General features: G+C 36.7%; 1 protein-coding gene and 1 long non-coding RNA gene across 3 annotated transcripts; one reads left to right on the top strand and one right to left on the bottom strand.

Annotated features, from left to right (window-relative positions):
• Window positions 1-269: 269 nt before the first annotated feature.
• Window positions 270-21,387, bottom strand: LOC135682028 (T-box transcription factor TBX20). Of its 2 annotated transcripts, none has more exons than XM_089112883.1 (7): window positions 20,750-21,387; window positions 10,069-10,356; window positions 8,822-9,098; window positions 8,258-8,404; window positions 6,186-6,259; window positions 5,653-5,741; window positions 270-1,698 (listed from the first exon to the last, which is right to left on the bottom strand). In XM_089112883.1, the coding sequence occupies exons 2-7, from the start codon at window positions 10,344-10,346 to the stop codon at window positions 1,160-1,162; spliced, it is 1,404 nt and encodes a 467-aa protein (XP_088969009.1). In that variant the 5' UTR covers window positions 10,347-10,356; window positions 20,750-21,387; the 3' UTR covers window positions 270-1,159. The 2 variants fall into 2 exon arrangements, with proteins under 2 accessions (XP_088969009.1, XP_065052801.2); XM_065196729.2 differs by lacking the exon at window positions 20,750-21,387 and adding an exon at window positions 11,624-13,025.
• On the top strand, window positions 2,628-10,350 carry LOC148958261 (uncharacterized). Its single transcript, XR_016144663.1, has 2 exons — window positions 2,628-6,066; window positions 8,748-10,350. It is a non-coding gene; the product is annotated as an uncharacterized LOC148958261 (long non-coding RNA).
• Window positions 21,388-21,496: the final 109 nt, after the last annotated feature.

Raw genomic sequence — 21,496 nt, 5'->3', positions numbered from 1 at the left:
TACTTTCTAAATAACAGACCCGTGGAGTTTTAAAATCACCAAACTTAAAAGGCAATTGGCATTTTTGAAAGGCGATACCTACTACCATTGAAAGTGAAACTGCAAGTACAATGTATAAATAAATCTATAAACAAAGATTGAGATACAACTTTTTGTTTGGGGGGGGGGGGGGGCAGCCCTGATAAATCGGTGTAACAACAGCCATATTATACAAAATAAATGCATTTTACTTATGCCACTTAAGATTTGTTATGCAACAGAGAGACAGCTTTTGTTACGATGCTTCAACATTTAATGAAAGACACTCTATGAATGCAGTTTAAAACCTTTTAAAATCCATACATTTCTTCGTTATTAATACATTCGTTAAATTAATCCAGGATCGTGCTCCTATCATCAACATTGCATACTTGACTAAGTGGCCAATATTTCGAAAATTCGAAGTGATTAAATAAGAAAATAAATTGTCTCCAGAATATCTGGGATCTAATCGATTTAAACTTTATGTACAAAAATAGAGCTGTTACACAACGTGATTCAATAACGAATGATATCGACATAATTAACAATCGAGGGATAATTTGAATGCAAAACATCACTACCAAATGCCTATAAATCTTCAATAAATTGCTTCGAAATAAATTAACCGCTCCCAACTAGATACAAAAATTAACATGCTTGGCATCTTGGATGCTTTGCTGCAAAGAAAACAATTGCCTTGAACGCAATGCTAAGCAAGTTGGCTTGACAATAGCCAAATTTTATTGAATTATTTCCCATATGTACCAAAAGACATCACTGATGTATAGATGTATTTGAAAATGACAGATAGAGACAATCACCAATGTGGATGGTGACAAGTGTTCAAATATTGAGAGAATATTGATCAGCAAGCCTCTTTGTCCTATACGAGCAAAAGAAACTGGATAAAAATCTTTGAATAGTACAGCGATTTGTTGAAACCGTTAATCATATAAATATAAAGAAATTTGAGCTTTTCAAGTAACCAAGTGATTCAGAGTGGAAAATAAATTTTGTAAAATGGTCACGGTTGATTTAAGATCAATAAAATGACTTATATATTAATGAAATAAATAAAACTATTCGCAAAACTCACAATATTTTATTTTGAGAATGAAATAACTTTCCAAGCGTTTTCTCAAAATGGAGCTACATTAAAAATTGGTGGCTTTATATTTCTAAACCTAAGCTCGTTGCTCCAGTGTCCTTGCCTGAGATCTGTTCTAACACAGCATGCACAGATCGATCGTTCAGGAACAGGCCCATTGTGGTCGGAATGTCCTACATTCATAATATTTAACCTGATTGGTCCAGGCTCAGCAGCACTGTTCCCTCTTCTCAAATGTTCGTAATGGTGAGCTATGGCCGGATTGAATGGGTTAGCGCATGCGCAATCAGCCTTTGAAACTGATGGTCCGTGTATTTGAAAAATGCTTTCAGTTCGGTTAAGATTTGGATTCTGCTCTTGCTTGCCAGGGTATTGTTGTTTGAAGGAACAAGGACAAGAAGGAGAACAATTTCGATCCAACGATAGTTTAGCTCGCTTCGGAGAAGGTGCTTCTTTCGGATTAATTTGTGCCGTGTACTGCGGAGGTGGTGGGAGTGATGGAAGCAATGGTTGTTGCACCATCCAAGCGTCATTCTGCGGTAATACACACTGCTTTCTGGGGCAAATTCCTGCAAGCAACCAAATTATGTCAGTGGGCATGACTGAACATTTGCAAATACAAAGGCAAACTGTTTGTGAATATCAAATTATAAAATTGTCTTCTGCTTCCATCAGTATAGACCCTATTCAACTTAGAGCCATGTCACATGTCACAGAAAATCTACATCTTTGTTGTAATCGCATGTATATGTTATCTGTTCAAAAGCCTACTAGCCATCCATGCAAAAAATTCATATTGAAAATCACAACATTTGATCGCATATGTATAAACATATAAAGTCAGTCTTTCAAAAAAGGATAATGTCATGATAAATAAATTATTGACCCAGAAACATTCTAAATTTGTATTAAGTATTAGGCTATAGCAGACCTAAACGTTCTCATTGTATTAAGCCTAGCGCACACTAGCGATTTTTGTCGCCAGCGACGGTGATTTTTGTCGCTGGCGACTGAAAATCGCAAGTGTGCGGGGCGCAAAAACAAATTCTTGTTGATCAGCCAATCATAAAGTGTTTTCAAGGCACGTGGAAAGTGTTGTTGATTTTTAAGAAAGTTGACAAGATGGAGGTCACAGGAACATGTTTCTTCTCTTGGACAACGCATTAAGAGGATTTGTTAGTCGATTTTTGGCGCGAGAAACGCTGCCTGTACGCCATATCCTCTCGACAATACGACGGTAGTACGGCAAAAGCTGGAGCCGTGGCTGAGCTTGCTGATGCTCTTGGTGCCACGGGCGGGTACTACTGCTCTCAATTATTTCAAATTTATTTGAATAAACACGAACAAGATTTCTCTCTCATTGCACTATCAAATTTGCACTTCTACTAATATAATCATAAAATCATTGGCCAAGACAGAAAAGATCGCAAGTGTGCGGGGGAAAATATTTAGCCGCCAGCGACAAGAATCGCCGTCGCTGGTGACGACGCCGTCGTCGTCGTCGGCGACAAAAGTCGCTAGTGTGCGCTAGGCTTTAGTCCAAGGTTTTAACAATTTGTCATAATTCGAGTTTAAAATAAGGTGTCGCAAGTACGCCTTTGTTTGTGTCTAACTCTCTGACAGGGTTGCAGAAATGTTAGCTTTTGGGGCCCTTTGGCAACAAAGTAAGCGAGACAATTTTTCTTAACTGAACAGATTAGTAAAAGGTATAATAATATCTGTTCGACTCTTTGTGCTTCTTGAAGAAAAGAAAGAAGTCGAAGTGTAAAAGAATTCGATAGTAATATTGACTTATACTATTTGCTGTGTCTCTGCGCTGCGTTGTAACTCTTTTTGTATGGAAAAAACTTATGCATGGGATTCCCAGCTTGAAGGATGATAACACTCATCAAGGAGCAGGAACTTAAATGTATAAAAAGGCTTTGACATCTCAAACCACTTCTTTATGAAAGAATACTCGACAGTTAAATAGAGACGATGATATTATCATGAGGTTTTTCACTGGCAATTAACAAGTCTACCGTGGTCTTCTTTGCTTTCTTTGCTCATTACCTTAGATCCTCCCATGATACAGTAAAAGCAAGCCAAGGAACCGAATGAATGGGTGCCACGAAAAGAAAGTAATTCAAAACTTTTGCAACAACGTGTCTCTACATGAATTCTCAACAGGCCACAAACAAGAGTCAAAATACTAAGATGAATATTTTCTGCTACTTTTTGACGCTCTTTCAGCAAAAAATCTGTTCATCTTTATGTTCTTCAAAGAACATCTCTTGTCATCATGACATGTTTCTGTTTGCTTTCAAACAAATTAACTCTTTTTATAGCTGTCTCTAGGACATGCGGTTCAACATACGGAGCGGCAGTCTAAATTAAAGCTACTTTATAAAGATAATCTGGGTTTTAGAAGAAAGAGAGATGATCATTATACAATTAACAATTTGTAGAATCGACATATCGTTTTTCTTTGCAAGTCTATTTTAAAGGACCCGAGTAAAACATAACCTAATCCAATCGGAATGTAGTTAATTCTCGTTTTGTGCCTAATTTGATGTTGCCACGAGAATACGATGGCCTTCCTGGAGGCAGTTATATAAACTAAAATTCCCATGATGAATCGGACGTACATCTTCTGTTATTCATCTACTATTTAAAACTAAAATGAGGTTACATTGACACGTCGTAATCTGCTGATACGGAATGTGTAATCCTAGGTAAGTAAGGAAAATGACCAGTGACTATCTGCGGAGGCTAGAAACAATTACATGCTAAGATCTAGGAAGAGTGTCAATATAGAAGCTTGTATTTTTGTGGACTTGTATGGAGGTGCCAGGACAGATGATGACGAGGGCAGGATTAAAACGAGGTGACGCGATTAACCGATACGTTACTGCTATTTCCGTTGCAACACAGAGATCAAGCCAATTGGGTCGCTTGGCAATACAAAGCAATTTTGTTGATGGACTGAAGAACGTAAGGGTCAGAAACCCCATTAAGAGAGGAAGGAGGCTTTTTCATTGAAATGATTATTCAGAGAGAATCCGTGGAACGCCGAGTCTGCTCTGTGGTTCATGGGAAACGGTGACATGCGAAAAAGTTCCTGAAATAAGGACTGCAGATTGGAACCAGTCAGAGAAAAAAAATGTTGAAAATGTGGAACGCGGCATGGCGCCGAGAACAAACGACAACAAATACATTAATGATTGCTATAATTATAGAGAAACGAAAGCCGGGAATGAAGTGAGTAAGCTAGGTTAAAAGTGCTTCTCTGATACCAGTGTCAGTAAAGAACCAGTGTCAGTAAAGGAACCAGCCTTCCGAAGAAAGGGATTGAAAATGTGCGAGCATTATGGTCTAAGATGACGTCAGATGGTCCTGGAAAACATCAACTAGCCCATTTCTAGAGCAGCCCTTTTCAAACTTGCACCATAATAATATGCTTGCACAGAATTGATAAATGATTAATTGCTTAACTAGGGGATGAACCGTGGAACTGCAGCTGTCCAGAACCAGACTTTAGAAAACGTTCTTCTTTTTCATTTTTATTTTGTTTTACATTCTATTTCTCTAGGAGTAGAAATTTCTAAGTTTCAACGCTTTTCCATATCAAACTAGAACAGAGGTTAGAAAATACCGATTATGAAAGCTAGAAATAACAGCAATTGATGTTTTTCAAAGCCACCATGTTTGATAAGCTTTGACACAACTATTTGATAAGAGTGCAAGGTCGTCTCTCACATTGAAAACGCCCTTCATCGAAAGGCTGTAGCTATTTCTTAAGCTTCCATGTTCCATGTTTTATGCACTGCAATGTTTATGGTTTGTGGTTGAAGCTATTTTTCTCAGAGCAAGGTCTGGTAGTTCAGTGCCGCCATTGGCAAAAACTGTTGATGGATTTTGAAATAATATCACGTCTCACACCTGAAAAGTGTTAATCCAAAGGTTTGGTTATCTTCTAAAATCTCATTATCGCTTCTATATTGGCTGGTTGCTGGTTACATATACGGTTATTAATCCAAGATTGCTATGGATCTAGTGAACTATTCACTTCAGCAAAGATGAATTTGCAGTTGGGTGGTTTTATCTGTCAACTTTTGAAAATACGTTATACCACAGGCGTCGATAGTTTCAAAAAATTAGAAATAGTCTATGAGAAATAGGTTTCTCTACAAGGAGTCCTTATGGAACAAGGAGATTTTGCTGATAATATGCTTTGGTGAAAGATTGTTTATAAGAGTCAGCACAATCAAGATACTTCTATGGAAATTTATTCTATGCTGCATTGGATGATTCAAGACTGAATCAAGTTGTTATTTTTGAAACATAAAATGCAGAAATAACTGTAACAGCAAGCATCAGCTTTCTAACATTGGCAATGCATAACATTTCAATAAATCAATAATCTGCAAACGTTTTCTTCTCCTTTACGTTATTCATTTTACCTAAATGCTTTTCCTTTTTGTCTGAGTCTCCAGACCATTTCTTAGGAGCAGGTAGCACAAAAATGCATAGAAGATTCTCACCTGACGGCATATGCAAACTTGCTAGGTTTGGTCCAAAGGAAATGTCACCTCCAAGCATACCATAATGCATTGCGTTCATTAGTCGTGCTCTGGAAACCAGGAAATTATACATTATTCATACAAAGTTATTAGTAATGATTGCATAAATGTCATAAATGTCATCGGTTTCTATATGATTTGACGTTATCATAATTTGATTAAATGATGCTGTGTGCAATTAAGCATCAGAGCAGCAGAGCACTTTGATGACATATAATCAAAATTGATGACAATTTGATGTCTTGCTAGATGTCTAAATCTTATTCATAAATTGTCTCCAATTCTTCTTTGATCCATCTTATTCAGGTTGGTTTTTGAAAAAAAGTCCAGGTTAGAGACAGTGAAAGCTACCTCACAGATGAAATTGCAATATTGGTATAAATATTATCTTTTAGATGTGCAGTGCAAAAGGTTTTGTTTTCCTATTTAGTTATTCAAATTACCATGGATTACTGTGACCGTGGATAGAATGTGCTTTAAACTAGGTTCCATACCTTTCTAAATCACTTGGGCTTGGGTCTCTGAAACCTTTCGCAAAAGGATTGTTATCGATTTTCAGCTGCGTTATCTGAAGTAGAAAGAGGATGCCTATTGACTTATATTGTCAACTGGTAAAATCTAACAGAGATCTTCTATGTAGCATACTCCTATAACGCATACATGAAGTATCTCTAGTTTCGAGAGATTCAAGTTGCGACTTTTAGGTTCCAACTTCAGATTGTAAGAAATTTTAATTTTTTTCTGTAGAATTTTTTTTAATTTGATAAAATAAATAGCAAACCCATGATCGTTTAATTGAGAATCTCAGAAAGAAATTACTCCGCATTTAATGTTTTGAGAGAACATAGAGTACGATCAGATAAATGCTCACAAAGCACCAATACTTTGTGTAATTTTCAAATCTTTGATGATTTTAGTGGCTTTTATTAATTCAATGGGGAAGACATTAATACTGAAAAGCCACAAGCAGACAAATACCAATTAGAACAATAATTTAAAATTATGAAAAGTAGAAAGTGGGCAGGGCCTAGCCGTCGTCAAGCAAACCAAATCCCAAACGTGCAACCGTCACATAATATTTTGATCTATGTGCCGGAAACCCAAAGTTCACTTTTATCATCACCTTCTGCCGACAACTGGGGCCTAAATTTGACCGCAAAGCATTGACTGCCTACAGTTTTTCAAAATGGCGACAACATGTTGCCATCAAACGCATGATGAGCTATCCTTCGCATTGTGTCGACAATAGCAATATCATGCAAATTGGACTACTTCAAAAACTACTTTTGCTAGCTCGGGAAAGACTTATGGTAAACCTACCACAGCAACAAGAAGATGAGATATAAAAATAGAAGAAACTATGAAACTTAAGATTGCTGTTAATCTGCACCCTCCAATTCTAAGAGCAATTCTAATATTCTATCAAGTTATAAAGGAGGTGATAAGATTTCGGACGCTCCACCAATTATTTAAAGAAAGAGGTCCTTTGACAGATTATTTACAGCAACACTATTTTTTCTTGTAAAGGCGTCGAAATTTACACTGTTTCATTCAAAGAAGTTTGCCAAAACCATCTCATATCAAAAAAGACATTGATAGCAAAGTTGAAATGCGAGATTTCAATCAAATGCCAGAAAACACGACAGCAGACTTCATTCTCTACATCCAAAGAAAGAAGCCAGGACAAAACTATGCCAAAAGTTTTTTCTTCATAACTGATACTTATTTTGCAGAAGACGTGTAAGCTTAAAAGCTTTTTAAGGGAACATTCAAAGGAGGCAAATTATATAAATTGATTAGATCTGATGAACTCTGCGATCCCTGCAAAAAATTGGTGTCTGTAATCAGGTACATTTGTAGGACATTAAGATAATCATTTGTCTTCTTTTGTGTGTGCTATCGACAAACTAAGATCTTTGATCTCATTTATTTGACCTTTTTCCATACAAGGTATCTAGCCCTTAACCTTATTTATGACTCAAATGACCCAGTGAGTGAGAATCGAAGAGCCCGAGCCAGTAAGCGTTTGCCCGCGTGTCTGCAAGCGTTTGCCCGCGTGTCTGCAAGCGTGTTTGCCTTCGTGTCTGCCCACAGTGACGGTAGGCAAACTGAGTCCTTGGCTTCAAAGTTCTTAAACCTAAATTGCATTCATATTTACAGTTTTGTTTAACCTAAAAGCTCGTCTGAATCATCAATGCTGCCAAATTATCACCATATAAATAGAGTCCATAAAATAATCGTAGTTAAATGTACGTTCCATAGCTGCAAGATTTTTATGATTAAACCGTAGTTTTGCTCTACGTGCATCTATATGCTTTTGGTTTCACCTTTCAATCCTTGCATAGGGACGTTGAGAAGCTAAATGCTTTATAAATTCATAAAAATCTTGGTTATCAGAAGTTATAAATTAGACCGATTCGTTTCCCATAAATTCTTGGCTCTGTTTACGAGAGTTGTTTTCGGATAAACTCACCTTACCTGGTGACAAAGTCTAACTGGTTCTCTGAATGTACTTTTAGACATTGTATAATAAGACAAAATCGCATCAGCAGAAATAGAGGTTTACCTGTTCACTTTGGTATGCAGTTACTGCCATAAATGTCGTCTCGGGGAATAAAAACGTCATTGCATCTTTTTCAGTAATGCCATCGAGACTTGGTGCCTGTACGATGTGAATTCGAGGCTGATACTTGTGCAAAGAGTTAAGGACAATCTAGAATAAAGATGATTTAGTGAAAAAACTTTCAAGATTGTCCAAGAAGAAATTAGAGGATTGGAAAAATTAAGGAAGTACCTAGTTGTAAGGAAGAGAACCTTGTGATTATTTTCTTTAATGACTGTGAAATCACAAAAGAAATAAATGACATTCTGCTAAGTGCTCTCTGCAACACAATTAGTAGCGTTTGCTTCCAATTTTGAATATGCTAAACGTGGCTAAAGGTAAAATTTGCTTAGATCATTAGCAAAAAGGTATCATATAGCTGAATCAATTGGATCCTCAGATATTGTCGTCTATTTGAAAGTTTCTTATGTAATACACTAATTTTGTCTGTCAGGTTCGATGCTTCTACTATAGAGACAGAGACCTACTTCAGTTTATAAAGCAAATGCAAAAAGTCAGGACACTCACGTGGCCACTTTTACAATCGCTAGAATTATTTGTGATTTTGACTTTGTGGAAAGAAATGACAGATGACATCCATTTGGCACCATTTGCCGGTGATTCAGAGTGAACATGGATGCGCTTCGAACGTGGCACGTCAGGATATGCTTTACCAGTAACTAGCCATTCTGATTCATGATACTTATACCTGTAGCTGTCAGCTGGTACTGTGTCCATCATGATGCTATATCGCAGGGAAGCGTCAAGACCACTAACCGTGAACTTCATTGCCGGGAACATTCGCCTGCAAAAAAGTGCCGTTAGTTAAACCTGTCCTTGTCATTTGGTCAATAAGATTGTAAACCTGTCTCTGATGACAAAGGGGACCGAAACTTGAGCTTATCAAAAACTACCAAAATCATCGAAAACAACAGTAAACTACCATTGGTAGAACAGTATAGCGCCTTAGATTGATCTTTGATAGAAGATGCAGTAAAAGTTCGATATAGCGATACGGTTTGATATAACGATAAAACGTAACAGATGTAACGAATTTGTCTTTATCAACTATTACTATTTGCATCAACGTTTGAAAAATAAACAACTTTGTTTTCCTTTGACGTTTCGACCGGGATATAGTCAATTTAAATTAATGTTGGTTGTAATCTACTACTAGGTACTAGTTTATCGTCGTAAAGCTTCCCCATATCACGGCTAACATACGTAAACGTGCATTTGTGGCTCTCAGTCTCGGCCGAAGACAAATGTAATTATACAGTATGCGTATGCTCAAAGTAAGAAAGCTACAGTTGGTGCTGACTTAAGTGTTGGCTTTTATAAAATACGCGCATGAAAAAACTTTCAGTAGAAAGAGACTGGAATCAGCGAAGTCGGAAGCAAAAAACCTCACCATTATCAACTTACTTGAGTAAAGTAACCATAATCTACTTGAACGGCACCAGAATTTACTTTAACATTGGAATGGGTTAGGCCTAACATTATGCATTCTATATTACTCCTTGTTGCAATAAAACACATCCGATCTTAAGTCATGATTGTTTATGTAGAGTAAATTATAAAAACTAAGTAGCCTTATAATGCGAGACCCTGTGTGATATCTAATGACTTTAAATGTGATAGATTATAGCAAGATTTTGTTAGGAAGTAAGCAATTGTGCAACACTGCCGCGTTTTTTAACCACCAAAAGCAGTATAGTATAGTAATGAGAGGTTTGACAACTTATAAACCGAGTAAGAAAGAAACTTATAAATACCTTCCAGACTTTGTGATAACCATTTCAGTACCAACGTCATAGAATAGTTCCCACAATCCTCTGTTTTCCAGTGTCACTGTAACTTGACTATGGTTCGAGTCTGGCTGCGTTAACTGCGCTACTCCATGTCTCCCAATGGCGATTCGCTTCAATTCGCCACACTTTCGCTTCAAAGGTGTGGTATTCTTCTTCCCTATCGAATCGTCAGACAGGATAGAACTGATGCTGAATGAATTTACCTTTGTAGATGCTTTGTTGACTTCAAACTCTTCCTGCATCTTTGATGGGCTAGAAAAAATAGTACCCTTTTGAAAAATCTAGTTTAACAAAAAAAGTGATAAAAGTTATACCAAGCTGCCTTGAGTGTCACGTAACCATCGTTTTTCTTATATACAGTAGAGTTGTCTTAAACAGTGGATCCAAGCGATGTTAAAACAAACAACGAAAGATTCTATATAAAATTGAAAACTAGTGACATCGAAATTCAAGGCTGTAGATTACAAATTTCGATGTCTTAAAAGTTGCCTGTTTGCAAATGAGGCTTTTACAGCAAGAAACGCAAAAGGAGTCTTTTTGCTTGACAGCAAAATGCAATTTCTTTACAAAGTTACATCAGACTAGGAAGATGGTAACTTGTACGTTCGAAAGCAGTTTTGTAACAAGCACCTTCATGTTATTGCACCTTCCGATACTTTCAAAAGGTATTTTTAGCATGCCTTTACAACTTAAGGTTGTTACAATCTAAATTACCAGGAGTTTCCACGAAACTCTTTGCATATTCCCTGAAATACAATTCGATGTTCATTTTCTCCATTTTTCTTTCGCTTGGTTGCTTAAGGATGAGCTCCAAGTCGCAATGAGACTGCTTTTGGTGAGATGTAATTCAATATTCTTCCTTTCATGTTAATGACAGCGTAGAGGAGAAATCCTTTCATGAAAAACTAAACGAGTACCTTCCCTAATGTAATAAATCTGCAGACTGCAGTAAAGCCTGAAAGTTTTAAAATGACTTTTATCATCAAGTAGGCATTATTAAAGCCACTTGGTGGTAACCAATTTAGCATTGGTATGAAAAACAATAATAGCATACAAAATACGTGAAATTCATCTTAAGTTGGTTCTAGCCGTGCTTATTACATACTTAAGTAGCAAGCTGTTTGAAAACAAGTATTATAAGGAAATATCTTAAGGTTTATGAATGTCGTTAAACGAAAGTTAACCACATTTTGCAAAAAGTCTACCAGTCAAACAGAGACTCTTGAATTGTTTTGGTTTAGTAATTTCCATTGTGGTTAAAGATAGGAATGGAGAAAGCCAGGTACCACGAGTAAGTCAGTATTGTCGTCTTCAAGGGACGGAACTTCCTACACCATCGACGTGTAGCTTGAGCCATCACCAAACCGTTGGATTATACAGTAGCAACCAAATGTCAATATGCAATATGCATAAAATATCATATTGAAAACAACTGTGGGTTTTGAAAAAGGCTCAGCAAAACGAACATAGTTGCTGCACAAAAGAAAGCAGTGTACTCGTTTGAAGTAAAGTGTAATACCTGGTTAGAGTTGACAGAGTTCCTGTGTACAACGTTGACAGTTGGAGCTGACAGAGTCCTTTTTCCTGCAATCAACGATTTGAGGCAAGCAGCCAAGCTGTGAGTATTTTGAACAATATGCGTTACCCTTAACTGGTTGTACTCTAGCACGATCAAGCTCTACAATTTTTTGCCAACACTGTCACCATAATAGTTCCTTTATTTAAGAGACTGGTACCTAGTTATGATGCAAAGATTGGGTTTTGCAAAGACAATTCATTGACACTAACAGTCCATGATCAGACGTGTTATTCACACATGCCAGCCCGTCGCGGCTGCCAATTAGGTGTGCATGGCGTCTGTGAATTCTACGATTCGGCGCCGTTGATAATTTCTGTTCGTATACTCTCTATAACCGGGGGTGTGTGCTCATAAATTGCGGGCATGGGCAAATTTACAAGTAACACCCTATGGTGCAAGTAGATAGAGACCATGAAGAGATATCTGTCGCTGCATATGTTGATCCACTCGTAGTTTTTCTGGCATGTTAAATATGTATAGGTGTTCTTGCCATAATTCAAGACATAATCAGTTTGAATTTTTGCTACAGTGATGATTTTTATTCCCCATTATATTCATCAGTCCTCGTAGCTTCTTAACATTCAGTGAATTCAGTTACGAGACCCAGACCTTATGCAAGCATTTAATTGAATGGCATAAACGCGTCCAAAAATAAATTAATAAAGTTATGTGTACCTAAAAACATAACCATTAGACGTTTTATGCTAATAAGACGTTTATCATATTGTTTTATATGGCTTAAAAACATTAACATCAACATACATTAGCCAATAAGACATTTTGTGCAATTGCAAATCCCAGTAATTTTTAAAAACACAAATGCGAAAATTTGTTAATTCAATATGATAAGCCCCAACCTACAGCCTTGAGGTAAAGTTATGGAAAAATTAAGAGAATATGTGTGGTCACTAGATATTTAGAAATCTAAAGTAGCATATTTGGAAAGTATTAAGAAGAATTTTTATTTTTTAATATAATATACATATTCCAGCTAAAGGGGTTGGATAGGCAACTTTTAATCTCTGTCACGATCTCGAAATCAGCTGATCTTGAGAAGAAAAGCAAACAGCGCAAACCTGTCTTTAGTCAGATCACATGTAAAATCTCCTGAGATAAAGTTTAATACTATCTTTTGCATCACTGAATATGTTAAAGCAGCTGCTGTAACAATCACGATTGCTTTTTTATATATGACGAGAAAACAATGCTTTAAGGTACTTGTTAAGCTTTTCCCAATGTATAAAACTTCAAGTCTCTCTCCTTCCTTTCGTGCCTAAATTAAGTACAGGGAAACATCACGATAAGGAATCTTCACGCCATTAATGGCCACTGGACGCTGAATTTCATGAGTCTAATAGGCTGCCTTGTTGACAGATATTTATCCAATTTATAGCTTTTAAGATTATTTATCTTTAGGTGGATTACGCAATGAATGGAAGAAGTTTTTAATCCACGATTTCAACGCATCCAGGATAGATGCATATCAAAGCAACTTACAGTATCAGACGAACAGGGGTTTGGATTTGGTGAGGGGGGGGGTCGGGGCGATGTTTTTATCAATCTTGATATCAATAAGTTGGGGTGTAGAAATCGGATAATACTAAAATCGTTTTCAAGTAATGCTGAATCTGGAGGTCTAAATTTGAAGCTGTAAGTTAGAAATTTAATCTCATCTCATAAAACAATATTGAGGACTGTGTAATTGTAAAAACGATTGCTATTTTTTGCTTAAAAGGCATGAAAATTTTACCATTCGCTTAATCAATAACAAAACATTACGCTCCTATAAAAATACAACTTTCAGGTTTGAGACATATATTGACGTCCTTCCAGATTTCAGAGCTTGAAGTCTTTTCTGTAAGGTTAGGCTCAGCTTTTACAACTTACATATTGAAACAGGTAGATACGAGAAAGACCTCAAGGCAAGAAAACAGTGTGTGGCTTTTTCCTTTAAGTCTAACTCTAAAGTTCGCGTTGAGAGTGAATTCCATTGCTCTATGCTCTAGGTAGATTTGTTATTGTTATTTTGTATTTTACTATTTTCTGTTTATTGTAAAATTCTATCTATAGGACATCTCGCCTTAGATGTGAGATAAAATCAAATAAATCAGCAGAATGAAAGTTCGGGATGGAAACTATGAACGTATAGAATGAATTGTTACTTGTCAGCCGAGTTAGCAATTTAGCCATAGTGATAAATATAGACAGTAGTGTAGTGTATCTTTAAGTGTGAAGTACCCTAATATGATAGCAAGTAATAAAGAGGTAACTGGAAAACCTTTCGCTCTAGAGAGAGAGAGAGAGAGAGAGAGAAAGAGAGAAAGAGAGAGAGAGAGAGAGAGAGAGAGAGAGAGAGAGAGAGAGAGAGAGAGATGGATACAATCAATATCTTCCCTTCTCCTGTGTTTCGTGGAGTATACTAAGTACACCTTTCACAAATAATAATAATATCGCAAATCTAATCGCTTATTCGTTTTATATTTGCTTCTATATGGAATTCGAAAATTGATTTTAGTAAGTGGTTGAACCAAAGAGAGAGCTATCAGGGTAAACGACCCATCAAATTCAGCTAGGTTGCCCAACGTTTAAGCTTACAGGGTTGGGGTGGGTTAGATTACTTTCCATAGCAGCAAGGTGTTACATTGGCTCTGACACAGGTTGAAAAGTGGGGGCGGGGGGCAGGGGGCCAAGGAAAAATTTAACCCCCATAACAAAAGCCAAGATCCTGTGTTAATTTCTATGAAAGAATGGTAACTAGTGCTTTGAAAGGCACCGTATATTAAAAGATTCTCCTGCGTTCTATTAATGTTTCTTTGAGCAAATCAGTGGCGTATCGGACTAGAGTTATCTTTAGTTCAAAAACTAAGGACCTCAAACCTTGAGGGGGCCCCCAGCAAAATGTTATTTTACTTTAAAGCTTTAACGCTGGCACTTTGGATGCGATAAATGAATTCAAGGGGCCCAAAGTCTGTGTGATATATTAATCAAAATGAATGGAAAGTCGGTTGATTACCATTTTATGTTTTGTCTATGTCATTGTACTAATGTTCATAAATGGGGGCCCGAACTAAAAAATCGTTAGGGGCCACGGATGCCTCCGTTACACCACTGGGGCAAATCTCAGCTAGTTGCAATCAAGAAAAAAGAAAATCCTTATTCACTAACAAGAGTTACACAAGAGTTTCTTTGTAAGAAAGCATTTATGAGAAAGGAAGCTGTTACACTTTCGTACTTTATATTTGTTCCTTTGATGCAGTTTTATATTTGCAGGCATTTTGCAAAAGCAAATATTTTTGCGAATTCGGCAGTGGTAAAATCTAACAAAACGGCAAAAGAAAACGTTGCAGAACGGCCCAGTTTCTTTGATTCGATTAAGGGTGACGACAAGGAGGGAACGATATAAAGAATAGCGGTTAATGGAAGTTAATTTTTACAAAGTGATAGAAAATCATATTACTCGTATTAAGGAAAGTTAATCAGCGATTAACTTCAACAACAAGTCAGCACTATACAGCCAATGTGGATAGATATATTACTGTTTGATAACCGATTTGATTTATACGATACTAGTCAGTGTGTTTTAGCAAAGAATATGAAGAAAGTGGTGGACTCAATGTCATACACGTCAAGCAAGTGTGAGTAAAGAAAGTGTCACTGACAAGATTACAGAAATATTTTGTGAACAGAAGTTAATCATTCAGAAAGATGTCACGCCTTTAACTCCAAAGTGGGGATACTAATTACTAAACAGGTTTAACTGTCAGCTACTAAAATATAATATTACTGAAGACTGATTTCCACGAGAAGATTTCGCAGCGCATTTCGAGGCGAATTCGCAAGAAAGCAAGAAAGAGATCCACCTTTTCGTAGCAAAATAACTGACAGCAAAAGATAACAAGTCTGAGTACTGTCAAATTGCTTCATTTGCCTATTAAATGTCCCTCTACCAAAAACTTACGGGCTGTGTCTTGGACTGGCCACCTCTACTTATATCAAAACTTTTTTGGTCTATGGATACATCATATATTGCATTATGTAATTTTTTCAACAAAGCAATTACCATTTTTACAATTAAACCACTAAAAGTATTTCCCCTATTGATGATCTGTTTTTTTCACCTTGAATTTTGGAAACCGTTTCATAGTAGGCTTTTTCTGCAAAGACATTACTCGTTGAAGAAATATATTTGACGGCTGATACATGTCTAACTTGTGTTATCGAAATTCATCCCCTTGTACTTGAAAGGACAATCCACGGATAACCCCCAATTTTATTAACGCAGAGCAGCAAAGCATCCCTGACTGGAAAAGATATAAGACAGAGATTGAAAGATATAAGAACGAAGAGTACGTATCCTTCGTAACATCTCATAGCTACATGATCTCAAAATTAATTATTTCGTTGCAGAGAAACAGAAGATGATTGGTGATTCTTGGAAATTGATTACGTGACGATACACAGTTGCGTTGCCGTTTGTTTACGGGAGCCTCGGTCTCATTTGTATCTTATTTGATTTCATAGCGATATCCGGCAGCTTTGCAAGTGTTATTTGCGTAGCTTATTTCTGCAATATGTTCTCAAGCATGATTTGCTAGACATGACCACACTAAAGACAGCTGATCGGAAAATATGAAGTTTCTTTATGACACAAAATTAGAGTATTTTAATTTCACTGATTTTGATGTTACAATGTTTTAAAGTTAATTGAAAAAAACTGCGCTTTGAAGGGGACTTGGAGCAAGAATACAATTATTCCTAATCGATTGCATTTAATCATGTTTTGAGAAAATGCTTCAGTTTTAACTTTTTGTTTGCTGTATATAATTGATAATGATCATATGCACTCAAAGGGTCATTTTAACGCCTCACTTCCTTACAGTCACAGAGATAATGTGGAGTAACAGCAAATCATGTCCATTCGCTCAGACAAATGATTTTTCGCTTTTCGAAGATGTGCGATTTCGGATATATGACTTTCTACAACGAAGCCGAAAATCTAGTGGAAGAATTTTTCTGTACGGGGGATAGCAACGTTTTTACTACCGTTAAACCCTAGGTCAAACTTAATAAGTAGCATCGCCCATTTACGCAACTTCAATATAGGCTAAGCAACCCATGTGAGTTTAGGGTAAATGATCATGGAATGCAGAAACGAGGGGGTGAGGGGATTGAGCCCCCTAATTACCAAAGTGTACTTAAAACCATACAATATCGTCTTGGTCTTGGTTCTAAAGCATGTTCAGCCCCCCCCTATATTCGTAATTTGCTCTATTCGTGGCTTGTATACGTCAGACAGAATAACACTGCAACAATGTAATGGCGGATTACTCTGCAAGAAACGTCATGATCGCATGGTAGCTATTATAATACTGGCCATTGTAGCCGTGTGTGCACGAGCGTTTTATGTGGGAGAAGTGTGGGATCTAGTCGTTGCCGGTCGTGAAATTAGGGGGAGGGGTGGGGTCAAACGAAGGAAATCAAACCGAATATACCCTCTTAATGCCTGTTTTGATACATTACTGCGAGCTCATATTCTAAAAGAAATTTCTTTAATTAAGAGTCGAATACCTTTTCACGTTTTTCTGGAAGATTCTGTTGCCAATTACATTTGAGACGGGGGCGAGCGTCGATCAGTTTTTCCCGCTTTACGCAGAGCAGAGCAGCTAACGGTCGGTATAAACCCCGTTTTTCCAGAAAAACGAGAAATATATTCAACTGATTTTTGTTGTAAATAGTAGATACTAGTATAGTAATATCTGTAATAGGAATTAGATTCTGTTGCTAGTTTTATTTGAGACAACTGGGCCATTTCTTTTTAACTTCAACCTACTCGCGAATCTGAATCTGATTCTGCAGACACGGAAGTAAAGTGTTGTTGCTTTTGTTAGATTTTTTTGTCAGACTTTTTAGCCCTTTTGCACTACCAGAGACAACAATTTTTGCACATGATTAGCTTCTCATTTGTCATTTCCTAAATATCTAACAAGCAAATGTTAGTGTGCAATATTATAATCATTTAATTGAGCCTGGTAGTTTCATGACATCTGTTTGTAAAAACTTCACAATTTCTTGTCAAAGCTGGAGACATTGTTAGACTCAACAAAATTCCAATCACAACTATTGAAGCTCTTTTTTGGATCGAGCAGCAAAGTATTGCAAAAGTATAAGCAATGAACAACCTAGACACGAAATGAAACAGCATTGATGAAATCATCTACATATAACCAATTAAAGATGGTTATATGTAGATGGCGTGAGGCACGACTGTCAAGTTGAATACAACTTGAAATAGCAACATTGTTTTGTAGATTATACCAACGTTCATCATGCTAAAATGGGAACATCCTTCTCTATTAACAAGGAGTGACTCCTCCACTTGAAGCAAAAAATTTGTGCCGTTCCTGCCTTCCAGCCTTCTAGACAGAAGGATATTTAAAAATTCTAAGGTTATTAAAGCTTTCAGCGAATGCCGACTCGTATACATCTATACTGTTACTGGAAAGATTTCTTAAAAAATAAAAACACGTCAATATACATATACGGAGCTGACGTTAAGAAATCAAAAACTTACGTTACTGACGTCATGATTAAGGTACCAGTGAGTTACACAAGAGGCCAATCTATCGCCTATCGTATTGCTTCTTCAGTGTTCAAAGACTAAAATCAACCACTGCCTTGCAGCTGCCAGCATTTCAAGAAAGAAACAATGTTTTACATTAAGAGTTTTCGCTTTCAAATCAACGTTAAAGGTTCCAAGATAAGCTAGGAATCAAAAGATGATGCAAGTGAAGACTTATAAGGTGTTGAATAAAACCACAAGCTTCTGATCTCCTGCCTATCGTTTTACATTTTCAGTTCGGAAAATCTTAAGTTACAGCTAGCTTAATCACGATTTCAGATTGGCATAAGAAATTACTTTAGTCAGGTCTGTAGCTATATAGGGGGTGTTTGTTTAAATTTCATTCTTTGACTTCCCGACGACGATAAGGTCTGCCATATATAGAACGCCGGAATCCACTCTTATGTTAATTTTCAAAAATATTGTTAGAATAATAACGCGAGTATTTGATAATGATTACTCGCTTCTTAGGGTTTAACTTTTGGCTATATAAAATTTTACTTTGTAAACAGTAAAATATTAATTTCTAATAGCAAACTTAACGGCGATGATATCGAACTAAATGCTACATGCATATTCCGGCCTAACGGTCACATGATCGAACTAACGAAGTAAGTGTAAGTGACCAAAATAGGATAAACAGCAACATGTAACATCGTAATTTTATCCGTCTTTTTAGACTGAAATTTAATAGAATTCTATACTTTTTGACTTAATAGTTATCAGGGCTGCTGAGATGAGGTTCTAAATTGTCCCAGGGCCTTGAGTTCTAGAGGGCCTCGGGGTCTACGGCGCCTTATAAAGTAATGATTTCGTAATGATAATTATAAAATAATGACAAATAAAACGTAAATAATGCCTAACAATAGTAAAACGTTTTGAAGATTCCAAGAAAGTGACTGCAAGAAATATTCTGAAATGTATTTTTTGGCTAATCAAAAGGGCGTGGTCGCATAAAGTTTCTGCTCGTTTCGATCGCAGAGGGCCTTGTCTTTCAGCTTCGCCCCAGGGTCTCCAAAGCCATATTTGTCCACGTGAAGAGTCTTGAAAATTATTCCTTTTCTGTTAAATAACTATCCCCTTGCCATTTTTGCTTAACTATTTGCTGCATTCGTTGAAATTGCATAATAGAAAATTTGGCTTGATTGCTACCATTCGACTTGAAAACAGGGTGCGCATCGCCTTGATGTAGAATTTATTCTTGAATATTTCAACACTTTAAAGGCAATCGACAGATACTTAAGGGGCTTGAGCCACCATTCCAATCAGTGAATAAAGCAGGAAATAAAGAGGGTATGTATGTGATTATTTGTGTGTTGTATGACTGGTGGATGGGAAGCAAGGACACTTATGGATGCAAAATCGTCACTTTTCTCATAAAAAAAGAATTCATTTATACCTTGTCAATGGCATGGAAAAGTAACATAAACATGGTGAAGAGAACGAAAATAAATGAAACTATAGTTAGAACAAAACTCTGTTTATTCCTGTTAATTGCTCTATCTGAGCTGCAATAAACTATTCATTCAAAAAAGGAATTTTTCAAAAATTACGAAGTTCTATTTTGGCCCATCAATGCGTGTTACTAGGAAAGTTAGACTAGCTTGGAGTTTATTGGGTATAGCTTCATCAGAAGATTGGAAGGTACCATGTCCCACCACCAAAAAATCAATCGAAAATATCAAATCGTGATGATGATAGTACCTTAGTGTAACGTAATCTGATTTTAGAAATTTATTAACGCGTTACCTCGTGTGGGACAGGAAAGGATGGTATATGATAAATGAAATATATTGCTCGCGAGAAATTGGTTGAAGTGGTATAGCTTAGAATACCAATGTGATGTGGATTAACAGTTCTTAAGAAATTCAAATTATTAAGAAAAAAGTATTAGAAGGAGGGATTTTTCAGTTCAACAAAGAGAAGGCTTCCAGTTCCAAGTTATTTTACTGGCCTTATTTTATCTAAATTTTTTAAAATTGGTTTTAAGTCAACATATGATTATATCATTCATAGCTTGAAATAAAGTCATTATGATGCGTGTCTTTGCTGGCCTTATTCATCAAATATTGTGATTTCTAAGTAGTCTGAAACGCTTATATTGATGAGAAATCACAATTTCTTATCGATGGTATCGGAAAACGCCTGGAAACTATGTAGATTTTCCCAGGCAAATAATCAGAGGATTTTTTCAATTTGTATAATATTTCCAAAGTGTTGATTAGGTGTCCTGTTAACTACTCAGAAGTAGGCTTAAATAATGAACTGCAAATAAATCATTACTTTTGGAGCAATAAGACATTAATATTCGCTACCTTCATATACAAAATTCCAGGACAACAACTCACGGACGTCAGACTCTCATTTGTTTGAAATTCGTTATGCATTAAAGGCTTTACCATAACAGTAAGCAATTAAATGAAAGATGTGAAAATTCTCATACTTACAGTTCTCCTTAGTCGAATTGCAAACTGGCTCGTGGATGAGATCAGCCGTCATTTATTAGGCACCTAGCGCAAATAACAGCCAAACAGAGGGCTAATGGCATAGCTAGTCCGGCAATAGGGCTACGTGACCTGAAGGTGTGAATAACTAGAGCACTGTCGATTAGATGTCGACGCTCTGGTTCAGCTATCCAGCCGATGGTACACAGTTCTTTTGTCTAATCTCCGAACCAAGCAAATGTGTCTTGAGCTACGGCGTCAGGTCACTCTTGCTAATAAGCTGGAGACGACTGTGCCTTATGTCACCTGCGCTTAACAGAAAATTAAAATTGAAAAAGAACAGAATTCATTGCAAAGGAGAAAACTTTTATTTACATCACAGGATAAGTTAAAGCCGTAAAAACACTGTGAATTTGACAACACCGTAGAAAAAGCTCGACTTAGTACTCCTTAGTCTTCCGACTCTTGGAAAGGAATCTCGCTGTTGAATGCGCTCTGTCAAAGCAGAAATGTCAGGACCCTTTGTTGGAGCTTTTATCTATTCACTGCTGATACACATGGAGCTACATCCGTGTCACACAATCTGCAAAGAGATACAACTGCGGTCTTGTGCGAGGCACATGAGTCATTGATTCGAGGCTGCAAGGGGTGAAATTTAGGATGACAACAGTCAAAGGAAATCAATTCTTCAATTTTGGAAACATTTCTGTCATCACGGTGCACAGCATTGCCGGGAATGTGCAGAAAATT

Source organism: Rhopilema esculentum, chromosome 16, assembly GCF_057945365.1.
Source record: "Rhopilema esculentum isolate cy_ngs chromosome 16, ASM5794536v1, whole genome shotgun sequence".
In the NCBI taxonomy this organism is placed as follows: Eukaryota; Metazoa; Cnidaria; class Scyphozoa; order Rhizostomeae; family Rhizostomatidae; genus Rhopilema; species Rhopilema esculentum.
This window is presented reverse-complemented; position numbering and strand designations above follow the sequence as displayed.

Excerpts from the sequence above, each read along its gene's own strand:
- LOC135682028 (XM_089112883.1), bottom strand. The coding sequence starts at position 10,346 with ATGCAGGAAGAGTTTGAAGTCAACAAAGCATCTACAAAGGTAAATTCA. Across the intron at positions 9,099-10,068 it reads GTTATCACAAAGTCTGGAAG|GCGAATGTTCCCGGCAATGA; the intron begins GTATTTATAAGT and ends ACTTTTTTGCAG. Across the intron at positions 8,405-8,821 it reads GCGATTGTAAAAGTGGCCAC|ATTGTCCTTAACTCTTTGCA; the intron begins GTGAGTGTCCTG and ends TCTTTATTCTAG.